This window comes from Polyodon spathula, chromosome 4 (assembly GCF_017654505.1).
Source record: "Polyodon spathula isolate WHYD16114869_AA chromosome 4, ASM1765450v1, whole genome shotgun sequence".
NCBI classification, from domain to species: domain Eukaryota; kingdom Metazoa; phylum Chordata; class Actinopteri; order Acipenseriformes; family Polyodontidae; genus Polyodon; species Polyodon spathula.
Window position 1 is genome coordinate 50799710 of NC_054537.1, and position 13348 is coordinate 50813057.

General features: G+C 35.4%; 1 protein-coding gene across 1 annotated transcript; it reads left to right on the top strand.

The window, feature by feature from the left end:
* The first annotated feature begins 1374 nt into the window (after nucleotides 1-1374).
* fbxo32 (F-box protein 32) lies at nucleotides 1375-12794 on the top strand. The gene is made up of 9 exons (XM_041248053.1): nucleotides 1375-1576; nucleotides 3471-3583; nucleotides 4104-4153; nucleotides 4250-4342; nucleotides 6455-6548; nucleotides 9161-9345; nucleotides 9662-9844; nucleotides 10133-10276; nucleotides 10719-12794. Exons 1-9 carry the CDS (start codon nucleotides 1467-1469, stop codon nucleotides 10806-10808), a joined length of 1062 nt encoding a protein of 353 aa, XP_041103987.1. The 5' UTR covers nucleotides 1375-1466; the 3' UTR covers nucleotides 10809-12794.
* The last annotated feature ends 554 nt before the right edge of the window (nucleotides 12795-13348 follow it).

Sequence of the window (13348 nt, forward strand, 5' to 3'; positions counted from 1 at the left end):
ACATGATCTTGGTTAGCGGTTTGTAAATAACTTATTTCATTTCTTTGAGTACTATTGGGAGGATCTCATCTAGCCCAGGGGATATGTTTATTTTAAGAGCTCCTAGTCCCTTTAACACTTCTGCCTCAGTTATGCTAAAGTTATTTAAAACTGGATAGGAACAGGTTGACATGTGGGGCATGTTGTCCATATCCTCCTTTGTGAAAAGTAATCATTTAATATATTTGCTATTTTTTTTCTTCATTTATGATTTTGCCATTTGTATCTCTTAGACATTTAACCTCCTCTTTGAATGTTCTCTTTCTGTTGTAATATTGGAAAAACATTTTGGAATTGGTTTTCGCCCCCTTAGCCATGTTCATTTATATTTCATTCTTGGCCTTTCTAACTTCGTTTTTGACTTGCTTTTGCAGTTCTGTGTGCTCTTTCTGTGTACTTTGTTTTTGATCCCTTTTAAACACTCTGTAAAGTGCCTTTTTTCACAGATTTTTTTTAAAAAATTGATCTATTAAACCATTTTGGCAATTTAGTTTTACATTTAGATTTGTCTACTTTAGGGATGTAGTTGTTTTTACGCCTCTAATATTTCATTTTTGAAGAACAGCCATCCTTTTTCTGTGGATGTTTTCTCTATTTTACTCCAATCTACTTCTGTAAGTCTCTGTTTCATACCTTCATAGTTTACTTTTCTAAAAATGTAAACCTTAGCTTTAGTCATTACTGCTGGGGTTTTAAAAAGAACTTCAAATGAGACTATTTGTCATATTGTTGATATTAGTTTAAAAATAAGTAATGTTAGTTATATATTACATTATTTTAGTTATGCTATATAACTTTTAGAACCTATTTAAACTATTCTGTATTGTCATGTTAGAGGATTTTGACAAGTTAGCAAAATTTGACTCTTTTGCTTGTCATATTTTGCTACCTGTAGCAAATTTTGTTGGTAGCGCAAAAATTGACACTGGTTTCTACATCTAGAGAATGCCATATCCAATTGATAAAACTTACTAAAGGCGTTCTTTAGCACGTTCCAAAAGGGGCAAATAAGGAATTCATATGTTGAATTTTAAACCTTATATTAAATACACTGTAACTACCTTTGAAACATTACTTTTGAACAGTAAGACGTCTTAAACTATATATTTTTACACTGTTAAGCAACTGATAAATAAAAGCTGAACTGTCTAACACTTCGTGATAATGTTCAAGAGCAGCTGAAATAATTTGATAGGCTGGGGATAAGCTGCCAGCAAAGCATTGCAACAATTTAGAAGACGATAAACAAAGCCACGTGTTGTGAATGTAATTCCAAAAGAGGCGGCGCTGTACAGATTTCCGGTAACAAAACCAGCTGATATAAGTACAGCTGCAGCGACAACCAGCGAAAAAACAGAAAGTCTGTGGCAGAAAAGAAACAAAAATAACTCAGTTTAAGTTTTATTAAATATTCTAGAAGTTTGAAAATGCCATTTCTAGGACAAGATTGGAGATCGCCTGGTCAGTGCTGGGTTAAAACAAACGATGGATGGAAAAAATACTCAGAGGAAAAAAAGAATAATGTTGCTGACTTCAGGTTGGTGTAAAATAATATTTTGTCGAATATCCATCTTGGTCAAAGCGATGGCGCACTAACCGATTTGCTGTTTTATCAATGTGTCGAATGTTAACACAACAGGAAACAAAGACTCGGGAGTCAAATAGTGTCTTATTCAAGTGGGACTGTTGCAGTGTGCTATTGAATCTGGGAAACTAAAACTAACTTTCTTAAATAGTACTATTGGCTTCTTTTAGGTCAAATAGCACAGACATTAAGTTATTCAACAACCATTACATAAACAAATAAATATGATACATCAAATTTCCATTTGATTGGAACAATTATGTTTTTTTTTGTTTTTTTGTTTTTTTTTTACAAATTTGTGGCATTTTACTAATAGTCGACTTCAAGGTGTAGATAGATAATTAGTTTAGGAGCACAGTAATTTTATTACACCGGGTTTACCCTATTTTCTTGTTTTCTCTGTCATGAGTGTTTGTTACAATGTTTTTTTTTTTTTTTTATTGCAACGTAAGGACAATGATGGTGTATAGTACACTGTTCTGTTATAAAGTGTCTCTTTGGCATGCCTTTACTACTTTGATTGGATATTTCATTATCTTCCTGTACTAGGCTGATGCATACACTTTGTGTATGATGACAAGGTAGCATGTCATATCTGCAACCCTACAATTGCAAAACCAAGAGATTGACTTGATCACCCTAAACCCTGCCAAGATCAGCCACATTTGGATCTATTTACAGCATTTTACAGCACTGGGGAATAAACTGCCTCCTATCTGGGCTTTTCCTAGAATTAAGCCTTAAAATAACTGGTTGATGAAAGACAGGGGCATTCCCTAGGGATGTAAAATGCTCAAAAATCCAGCTGTTGCTTATCCCTGCGCTTGATCACACATTTCAGTAAATTATACTTGTTTGAATTTACTACCCATAACTTCTGAAAGTAAGCCATCACCTGTAGTTGTAACCACAACCCAAAATTATTTGCTTTGCAAGCTTAGCATGCAGTTAATTTAAAAGAGTTAAATCTGTATATTTTATATGTGTGGGTGTTTTCTATACCATTTTAATTCTTTACTGGTTCAGTCAAGGCTTTAATCTGTTCAAGATAGTAAATTGCAGGTATCCGTTTTGATTGTTTGGTAAAGCTATGTTCTGCAAACTATTCATCCTGTCCTATAAATAGTGCTGCCAGAGACATGGGTAAGACATCTGCTGGGTTTAGCAAACTGAAAATTGTGTTCAGAAATCAGGGACTGCTAAGATTTGTGTTGAAGTGTGCTGCCTGGCAGACAATTGGGTGGTGGTTAGATTGTGAGCACTGTTGAGTAACGTGTTTATATCCTTTTGTCATGAGGTTGTGTCTAATGGAAAAGTACTTGAAACCCTTTCAATATGGTTTATTTTAATGATCTAGTCAGGCGGTGAAACTAAATACTTTCACCCTTTGACTGTGAATACATTGATACTGCTGTTATTGTACACCTATTTACCTACGTGTAAATGCAATAAAAAACAATGTGAAAATAATGTTCATTTCAGGGTGAGATCCACCACAGTTTTTAGATCGTTAAGGGGTTAATAACCAATGCTTTTAAATAGTTTTCTTATGTGGCAGTTCAAATGAATGTCACCAGAATCAAAGTGAAAATAAACACTCCTCAGAAAAATTGGAAGATTTTAAATGCTTGGGATAAAGCATTGAACTTCACTGACATGCTAGTTACTGATGAGGTTTATATTATGACAGTAAACCATCCCTCTTTATAAGTGAGAAAGTTGCAACAACATTTAGCAGTATTATTGTTTATGAAAGATGTCAGATGTACAAAACTGTTCTGATTTTTTGGGAGAAATATGGTAAAAGTGTAGGGTTCCATTAGTCATTCATCTTCTCTTTTTCCAGCTTCTGTAAGGCAGAGGAGTATTACAAAGAAAATATTTTCCTTGCTATAAATTATGATGCAGCAGTCAAGAAGAGAAAGAAGGACCATCTGAACAACAACACAAAGATTCCATGTAAGAGTCTCTTTATTTGCCATATAAAATGGTGATTTATTGATTAGTTAAAACTGGATAATTATTTAAATATGTTAAGGTTACAATCTAGATTACATATCCATCTTGTTTATTAGTTCAAAAACTAGCCATGCTTCATATAACCAATTAAAATAAAAATAAAAATCTTCTGCCCTAAGTGGAATAAACTGGTTTTGTCCAATAGTCTATACTGTAGCCTTTTAGCATACACATGTCTTGAATTGGTTTTCTTGAACCTTACAACTTCAACTAAACTTCAAACACGCCAAGAAAATTGGAAAATAAACAAAATAAAACATCACTAGTTAGTTCTGTTTTAATGATCCAAACCACTTCTGCCATCCTTTAGGTTTTCTGGGGTGTTTTATTGACCCCCTTATTGAAATTGCTAAATATAATCGTAATGTATAAATAAATGTGTCGGTAACCAATTCAAAATATTTATTAAATCCGCTTGGTATGTACTGTAACTTCAGTATTTCAATTTGTTCCCCTTCAGATTTCCATCGGGATAAGTGGATATATGTGCACAAAGGAAGCACCAAAGAGGTAAAATATGTATTTCTGAAAATGTTAAGTGCATGTAAGGAAATGTATGTATTAACTAACTTTGCAAAACATGTTTTTTCTTCATTTTCTTTCCAGCGGCACGGCTATTGCACCTTGGGAGAAGCTTTCAACCGGTTAGATTTTTCCAGTGCTATTTTGGATTCCAGACGATTTAATTATGTAGTTAGGGTAAGTTAATGTAATACCATAGCTTCATCTTGGTATTAGGCCTTGATTTGTTTGACACTGAAAGTATGCCTGCTTTTTGGCCATGCTTCTAAAAACAATGTGAGGACATTGTGTGATAGCTCTCTCTGTGCAACCTGTTGCCAACTAAAGCAGTAGCTGAAAAAAAATACTAAAAATAAAATCTGTTTTGTATGATATGAATAAAAAGAATTTAGCATTTTTTTAATCCTTAACACTACTTTTAGAATAAAACATGTCTCAATTCCTTACGCCTGTCGAAGGACCCCAAGCATCACTGTGCAGTAGTGCCAGTACAACTGCCAGCTGTCGCTGCTTCTTACTTTTAAGTTGGCATCAATGTAACACACCTCCACATGACCAGGGGAATCATAACAAAAGGAATCGTTTACTGTCTGTTTATTAACACGAAACACGATTCAAAGATGTTTTTACATACACTCAGTGCCACCGACAATGAATGTCAGACACAGAGACACCCAAGTTTGATAAACTGATCTGTTGATGCTAAGTGCAACAGAGAGAGAAATAGGAACAGGAGGATCAGTGAATTCATCAGGCTCTGGGGCCATTTTGCAGGGGTGCTGATGATGATCACATGTTAGCAGTGTTGAGCAACAGACTAAGTGGGAGGCACAGTGTTTCTCCATGATGTAATTTTATCAGATGAGAAGTGCCAGTGGCTCTACAGTTACATTCCACACGTGCTCTCTCTTACTACTATAGCTTGTGACTCTAACCTCGACAATGTCAGAATGATTGGAATCGCTCTCCCCCCTAGGATCCATTCACAACACTTGACGTTATTTATTTACTGTTGCCTAGTGGATACAATAATACGTGTTTTAATTGTATTTTTTTTTTAAATTTTGATTAGTTTTGTTTGTGTGTAAATCTATTTGTATTTTAACCTGGCATTCTTATCAATATAATACAGAAGAGGCAAAGTCAAGGTTGTTTTGAGAGTAGTCCCTGTCTTTTAATTGGTATTAGAGCTTGAAAACACAAATATATTGGGACTGTGCCAAAAGATTGTCCTGCTCATCTCTCCTGTGAAACCATGTTGTGAAATATATAAAGCCTATTTCTTTAGTTTTATACTATCTCAACAACCATACAAAACTGTCACTTAAGAAAAAGCAGAACAATAAGCATAAGAATAACTTTTTTAATAATCACTGTGACAGGGTAGTGTCACGGCCAAGATGTTACTGACAGGAAAGAGACCTAGTGACAAAAGGCTGCAGTTTTACAAGCAAGCACACATTCATTAAACAAACACAAACTGGAACAAAGTAAACACAACACAAGGACCAAAATAAAAGGTTCAAACAAAACTTGTGTAGGCTGGGCATTACCCTTCATGACACTGTTACAAAAATCACCCCACCCCCACACACAAAGGTGCTTCCTTTTATGCATGTTGCCACTCCCCAGATAGCATCAGTTACCTAATTGGAGAATGGCCACACTTGTGATACCTGGCAGGGACAGATTTAACCCCATCCCTGCCACCTTGCATTCCCAACATACGCACTGTTTACAGCAGCAGGGCTTCTTGCCCTGTCACAGTGACCAAGCACTATTGTATATGGTTATATATTGAAGGCCTAGTCAGTCATTTTTTCACCCTAATTTATCAACATTTTTCACTCTAAGAATCAGGCAAACATATTTAAATGATTTTGGGTAGGCTTTTATGCATAACAGTTCGCTACATTTAAGAACGAAGTCTTAAAAATCAGTAAAATGTACTCCACTTTATGCGTATCAATTAATTTTCATTTTCTATGTTTACTGACAGTAATAAAATAGATGTGTTTAGTAATCAATTTAAGCAATTGTATTCTGTGCATGTTATGAAAATGTTTGTCTGTATTTGATTTTTTTTGTATCCCTGGATCACTGTGTTTCTTGTTTACTGTAAACAATATACTACTGTTCTTTAGTACATACTCTGAGCCTTTTCTGTGTTTTAGCAGACTTGGTTTTGTTATTCTGTCTGGTATATTTCTCCAGGCATGTCTTGCTGGCAAGTACTAAAAGTGTTTATCCTTGAAAGCTGACAATTTTTGATTTGTATCCTCATTCTAGCTGCTAGAGCTGATTGCAAAGTCCCAGCTGACGTCACTAAGTGGAATTGCACAGAAGAACTACATGAACATTCTGGAAAAAGTTGTTCTGAAAGGTTAGCACTGAATGTTTCCCTCATAACAGCAAGCGAGACAAAAAGCAGATGCCTTCTTGAGCTAAGCTGGAATCTGTTAGAAACACAGCTTATTATAAGGGGTTGTTTAGCACTGAGGACGTTTATTACCTTCAATGGAAAATGGATGTGCCACACGCTGTAAACCAAAGTGTTCCCATGATGTAAACAAAGAAGAGAGTTGTTTAATAATTTACAGTCTTACTGCAAAACAAGACTTGGTAGGGGAATGGTCTGTTGTGCTTAAGGGCTTCCCATGGCTTTAAAGCACACACAGACATAGAAAACAGAATGAATGTCAGGAATCCCCACAATTGTAAATACAAAGCTATAAGTAACATGAAGTAAATTACCACCTGCATCCACTGTATGTAAACATGTAAGTTTGACAGCAGACATACAGACAAGTCTCTGCATTCTCCTTCATTATATTATTGATATATTGTGCTAAACAATGTCAAAACCAAGATCTAGGTTAAGAAAAATACAGACCAAGATATGGCTCCTCCCTATACCCTCTCAACCATGATACTACTGTAAAAATATGTCACATACTAAAACGTCATATTAAGCAAATTGTTTGCTAAAAGTGGTCCTCACAATTGGAAAAGTATGTATGCAAAACCTCCACAATATCCCATGACAGGATTTTTTTTTTTTTTTAAATGTGTATATATAAAACAAATGCAACATTTACATTGCACTTGGGCTTATCTCTTACTGCTGTAGCTTGGACTCTAGCCTCCTCAATATAATACAGAAGAGGGCAAGTCAAGATTCTTTTGAGGAATAGTCACTGTCTTTAATTGGTATTAGAGCTTGAAAACCTTTACAGGAACAGACATAGTGCTGTGCCAAAAACGTTTCCCTACTGATCTGAGCACCTGTGAAGCTACAGTGCCATGAAAAAAGTATTTGCCCCCTATTTGATTTTCTGCATTTTTGGACATTTTTCACATTGAATTTGCTCAGGTCTTTTTGTTGGTTGTAGTAGTATATAGAGGGAGTCTGAGAGAAAAAAATGACACCAAAGTTTGGTGCTGCTTTCATTTGTTTGGTGGTCAGGGTAATCAAACCTGCAATCTTCAGGTGTGAAAAAGTTATTGCCCCCTCTAGTTAACTCAACCCAATTAAAGTGATAATTAGGGTCAGCTGTTTGAATACTTTGGTTAACAATCATGCCTGATTTGGGCCAGCCCTGCCCAATATAAATCTGTCTAACTTTGGCCATTACCATCAGACTGAAGTTGTCAGCACACAAGTTCTGGAGGCACATCATCCCACAATCAAAAGAAATTCCTGAAGACCTCTGGAAAAAAGTTGTTGATGCCAATCAGTCTGGAAAGGGTTACAAAGCCATTTCTAAGGCTCTGGGGCTCCACCAAACCACAGTCTGAGCCACACTGTCCAAAAAGAGAAAGTTTGGGACAGTGGTGAATCTAGGAGTGGCCGTCCTGCCAAAATCTCTCCCAAGAGCAAGGTGTAAAAACATCCAGGGATCTGCAGGCCTCTTCCGCCTCAGCTGTCAGTATTCATGACTCCACTATCAGAAATACACTGGGCAAAAATGGGATTCATGGCAGAGTAGCAAGGCGGAAACCACTGCTCCCTAAGAAGAACATGAATGCTCATCTCAAGTTTGCCAAAAAGCACCTGGATGATCCTCAAGAGTTCTGGAACAATGTTTTATGGACAGTTGAGTCAAAAGTGGAACTTTTTTGGCCAACATGGGCCCCGTTATGTCTGCGAAAACAAAACACTGCATTCCAGAGTAAGAACCTCATACCAACGGTCAAGCATGGTGGTGGTAGTGTCATGATTTGGGGATGCTTTTCTGCATCAGGACCTGGATGACTTGCCATCATTGAAGGAACCATGAATTCTGTTCTATATCAGGGAATAATACAGGAGAATGTTAGGCCATCCATCTTTGAGCCGAAGCTGAAGCACAGCTAGGTCATGCAGCAAGACAACGATCCGAAACACACAAGCATCATAATGGTTGAAGAACAAGAAATATAAAGTTTTGGAATGGCCTAGTCAAAGACAAGACGTAAACCCCATTGAGATGTTGTGGCAGGACCTGAAACAAGCAGTTTGTGCTCAAAAACCCACAAATGTCACTGAGTTGAAGCAGTTCCGCATGAAGGACTGGGCCAAAATTCCTCCACGGCGCTGTGAGAGACTGATTAATAACTATATGAAGTGTTTGGTTGCAGTTATTGTTGCTAAAGGTGGCGTAACCAGTTATTGAGTCTAAGGGGGCGATTTACTTTTTCACACGGGGGCATTGGGTGTTGCATAACTTTCTTTAATAAATAAATGAAATAAGTATCAACATTTTGTGTTATTTGTTCACTCGGGGTCTCTTTCTAATATTAGATTTTGATTGAAGATCTGATAACATTCAGTGTCAAAAATACGCAAAAATGCAGAAAATCAGACGGGGCAAATACTTTTTCACGATACTGTATACTGTACAACGCAATTGACCTCTTTCCTTAGTTTTATAACTCACAAACAATCTAAATGTCCATACTAAATGTCACTTAAGAAAAACATGAAATAACTATTTTAAATTATTCATTTTAAAGTTCTTGAAGATCAGCAGAACATCCGTCTGATTAAGGAACTCCTGCAGTCCCTCTACACATCCCTCTGTGTCCTGGTACAAGACATGGGCAAGTCCGTGCTGGTGGGAAACATTAACATGTGGGTTCATCGGATGGAAAATATACTGCATTGGCAGCAGCAACTGAACAATATCCAGATAAGCAAGGTAAAATACTAAACATAGTTAGAATACAGTTGTATGTGTGTGTGTGTGTGTGTGTGTGTGTGTGTGTGTGTGTGTGTGTGTGTGTCTATATATATATATATATATATATATATATATATATATATACATAAAGTATTATTTTTTTTTTTTACTTTGAAATATCAAACTAAGTGTATGCTATACAGGTTAGCAATATGAGATTTCTGAAAGCACAGGACTGTACATAATTTCCACTGACTTAAGTGTTATAAATAACTTATTTTCTGTGAAATGTCATAGGCCAATAACAAAAACATTACTTTGTTTGCATTCTCAGCCTTCCTCAAAGGGGATGACCCTCAGCGACCTCCCAATGTCTTTACAACTGAACATCATGCAGAGGCTATCTGATGGGAGGGACATTGTAAGTCTGGGACAGGCGTCGCCGACACTGAACTTGCTCTGTGAAGACAGGCTTCTGTGGAAAAATCTCTGCCAGTACCACTTCACTGACCGACAGGTGTGGGTAACAGGCAATCGCAGTCTGTCCTAAGTCCCCTTGTGTTTGGATACAAAACAATAATAAATAAAACTCTTTAGCTTTTTGTAAGTTTCTGTGTGAGTTCAAATGTGGTAATACAAGTCTAGTTTTAACAACAGCTTATAGTATCTACAGTGTGTGTGTGTGTGTGTGTGTGTGTGTGTGTATATATATATATATATATATATATATATGTATCATAAATTTGCATGTGAAATAAAGTAGCTATTGGATATAATACGTTTTATATTGTTTATGTTTCCACAGATCCGCAAACGTTTGATAATGTCTGAGAAGGGACAGCAGGACTGGAAGAAGATGTATTTTAAGCTGTTGAGATGTTACCCAAGAAAGGAGCAGTACGTTGACACGCTGCAGTTCTGTACACACTGCCACATCCTTTTCTGGAAGGTAAGGGGTTTTTGTTTTTTTATTTCATGGTTTTTTTTTTTTTTTTTTTTTAATATGGGGCTGAGTTTGAACACAGTTGGGAGATAATGACAGCTAAGTGATAGACATGTTAGAGGGGGATTCATTTTCCAGAACTACTGCATGCTGACACTTAAAATTAAAACGGGCTTTAAAAGCAATGACCCTTAAGAACAGAGCCTGCATATTGGGATTTGTTTATTAATGTGGTTGTAGCTTAAGAAATTATTTCATAAAACTCACCTGTCTTACACTTCCATAACATATGTTGTAGGTTCCTACCAAACACATTGAGATGTTGATTTACAGTTAGTACACAATTATATTTTATGGGTATTGTACTATACAATTATATGTCACAAATTGATTGCATTAGAATTAATCATCCAGTTAATTAATGTGTATTAAATTTTTCTCTCTCAAGGACACAGACCACCCCTGTACAGCCAACAATACAGAGAGCTGCTGCATCCCTATCTCACCACAGGGCTTCATCAACCTGTTCAAATTCTAAACTACACAATAACTCTGAGAGTAATTGAGACCATTGATATGTACATATTTGTATACAGTGCAGTGTATTAGTGGGTGTCTCGAGTTGCACCTGAAGAACATGATGCTTTAAAGAATTATTATTTTATTACTAATTTTTTAAGACGTACGTGGAATCGGTCACTTTAAAAAATCTGAATGCCTTAGGCTTACAGGAAACCAAAAAGAAACAGAATGTGGTCATAATGTAAAGTGTGTTTGATGGCTACCTTTAATCAGAGTGTATTTCTCGCTCTTTGTTTGTGTCAGGTCTGTCATAAAAAAAAAAATTGCAAGAAAAAATACACTCAGCTTGATTAGCCACTGTGAACAGTAATAAGAATACTATGTCATTAAATGTAAGTTTTTTTTAAAAAAAAAAAAAAAGCTGATATTAACGTATTTGATCTGTATTTTTAGACTGAGTTGTGGTTTAAATATTTTTTCACTGACTTTCTGAGTTCTGAAATTATTAACGTAATTGCTACTAATACATTCTAATAACTTATAATTCTACATTACATAAAAGTACATACATTTGCAAAATGCAGACAGTTGCAGGTAGAAGTCTAGTATTGGATTTAAGCATGTTTTCTTTTATAGTTAAATTGGTGGAAAAGCTGGAACCTGTGTATGGAGTAACTCTGTCCTGGAATTTCCAGTTTAACAGTTTTATGTGATTTTTAAAGAATAGTAGTAATACTGGTTGTAATACTGACTCGGGTCAAGGCATTGTACTTGATACTATTTTGAAATTGTATTTGTATGTAAACTAATTTTTTTTCACTTTTCTACATCTTTTCAACTTTTTACAAAAGGCAGAATGTTAAGTTTTCAGTGTACATTTTTTTTATTGTGAAGTGAGTCATATTAAATGTATTATTGAGCAACAGTATGTGAGTAGCAGGGATTAAGTTAATTAGCTGCATAGTTTTGTGATCAATGGGCCATGATTAAATGACTAGAATAAACTATCTCAAAGTAGGTATTGTCAATGCTAGTATATGCGTGAAGGGCCTTATTTTCACACATGACGCAATTAACAGTAAACTAACATTGTGCTCTTCCAGACAGATCCACTTATTATTAGGGGTAATTAACCAAGTGGTTAATGTATTGGCACCCTAGTGCGGTGGTAGCCAATCGTGGTCTTGGAGGTTCATTTTACTCCAGGATTAACAGGTAAAAACATAATTAACTACTTCGGGGTCAGGACTGGAAGGGCCAACTTCAGCCACCACTGGACTAGTATTTAGTCAGCTGTGACTAGCCTTGATGCTTAAATTCCCTCTTGGGAGATATTATTGGGTTTATCATCTAAAATGTAGTTTATTTCAAACATTTAATCATTATGGAATCCTCTGACTTGCAAGTACATAATTTTGTATATTTTTTGGAAGTGGTGCATTTAAGTCGGCGTGTTGTACAAGAACAATGTCTAAAAGTGCAAGATGGTTTAAAATATTTTATAAATAACATTCTACTACAAAATGGTAATTTGTGTTTTCATTTTGCAATAGATTATAACATTTTTTCCTTTATTTATATTTTTGTTTCTTGTATTCTTTTAAAATAAACTTGCTAATAGTATGATAGCACTTTGTCACTGTCCTTTTTATTGTGTTGTTTTGGCCCTGTATTTTAAAATAGGAACAACATTTACATACAAGAGTCATCTGGTTCCTAGTGTCTGAATGATCCTAAAAATTTGTCAAGACAGATCTTTAAGAATTAAGCATTGACAACATGTCTTGGAACCCCTTGCATACCCTTAATACTGTGTATCTCCTACCATTTAACCTTTGCCACTTAAATTTTCTATATAAAATAAATGAACATTACTGTGTGGAGGTGCAAAATTATCATTTTGTGGATACTGTGTGTGTGTTTTTTGCTTGTTAAAGAGCCCATGTTTTATTTAGCTAACACATTGGATGTTATTGTACAATAAAGATCTACCATTGTTGTACAACTGTTATCTCCTTTTGTAAAATCTGGATATTCAGGCTAGGCAGTGGATGCTGTGGGATTCAGCATGGACATAACAAAGCCACCAGACTTGACATGAAAAAAGACACATTTACTGTACTTGTCAGTCATATGTTTGAACAAAATACTCAAGCCAATTAAGCACTCTTACCATAACATATTTAACAGTAAATACAAATATATATATATATATATATATATATATATATATATATATACACACACACACAAGTTAGAAAAACTTGTTTGAAACCTGCAAGTCTCTATACAGTTCCAAGAGTTTTGCTGTTTTCACCATGTTGCAGCAGTAAAACTAAATCACTTAGAATTACCATCAGTACCAGTACCAAAAGTCTGAAACTTTCAACATCAAATGTGAAAAAAAAAAAACGTAAATACCTCTTAAACACAATCAGATATAAGTCATCAAACTAAGGTAAAATTGTTATTCATCTTCCTCTTCCATTTACTTTTTTAAGAGTGTGTAGCAAATATTCAAACAGAAAAGCTAAATAATTGGTCATCTACCGATCA

Bases quoted from the DNA above. Each gene is read 5' to 3' on its own strand.
- fbxo32 (XM_041248053.1), top strand. From the start codon at position 1,467: ATGCCATTTCTAGGACAAGATTGGAGATCGCCTGGTCAGTGCTGGGTT. The intron at 1,577-3,470 runs GTTGGTGTAAAA...CTCTTTTTCCAG, and splicing joins AATAATGTTGCTGACTTCAG to CTTCTGTAAGGCAGAGGAGT. The intron at 10,277-10,718 runs GTAAGGGGTTTT...TTCTCTCTCAAG, and splicing joins GCCACATCCTTTTCTGGAAG to GACACAGACCACCCCTGTAC.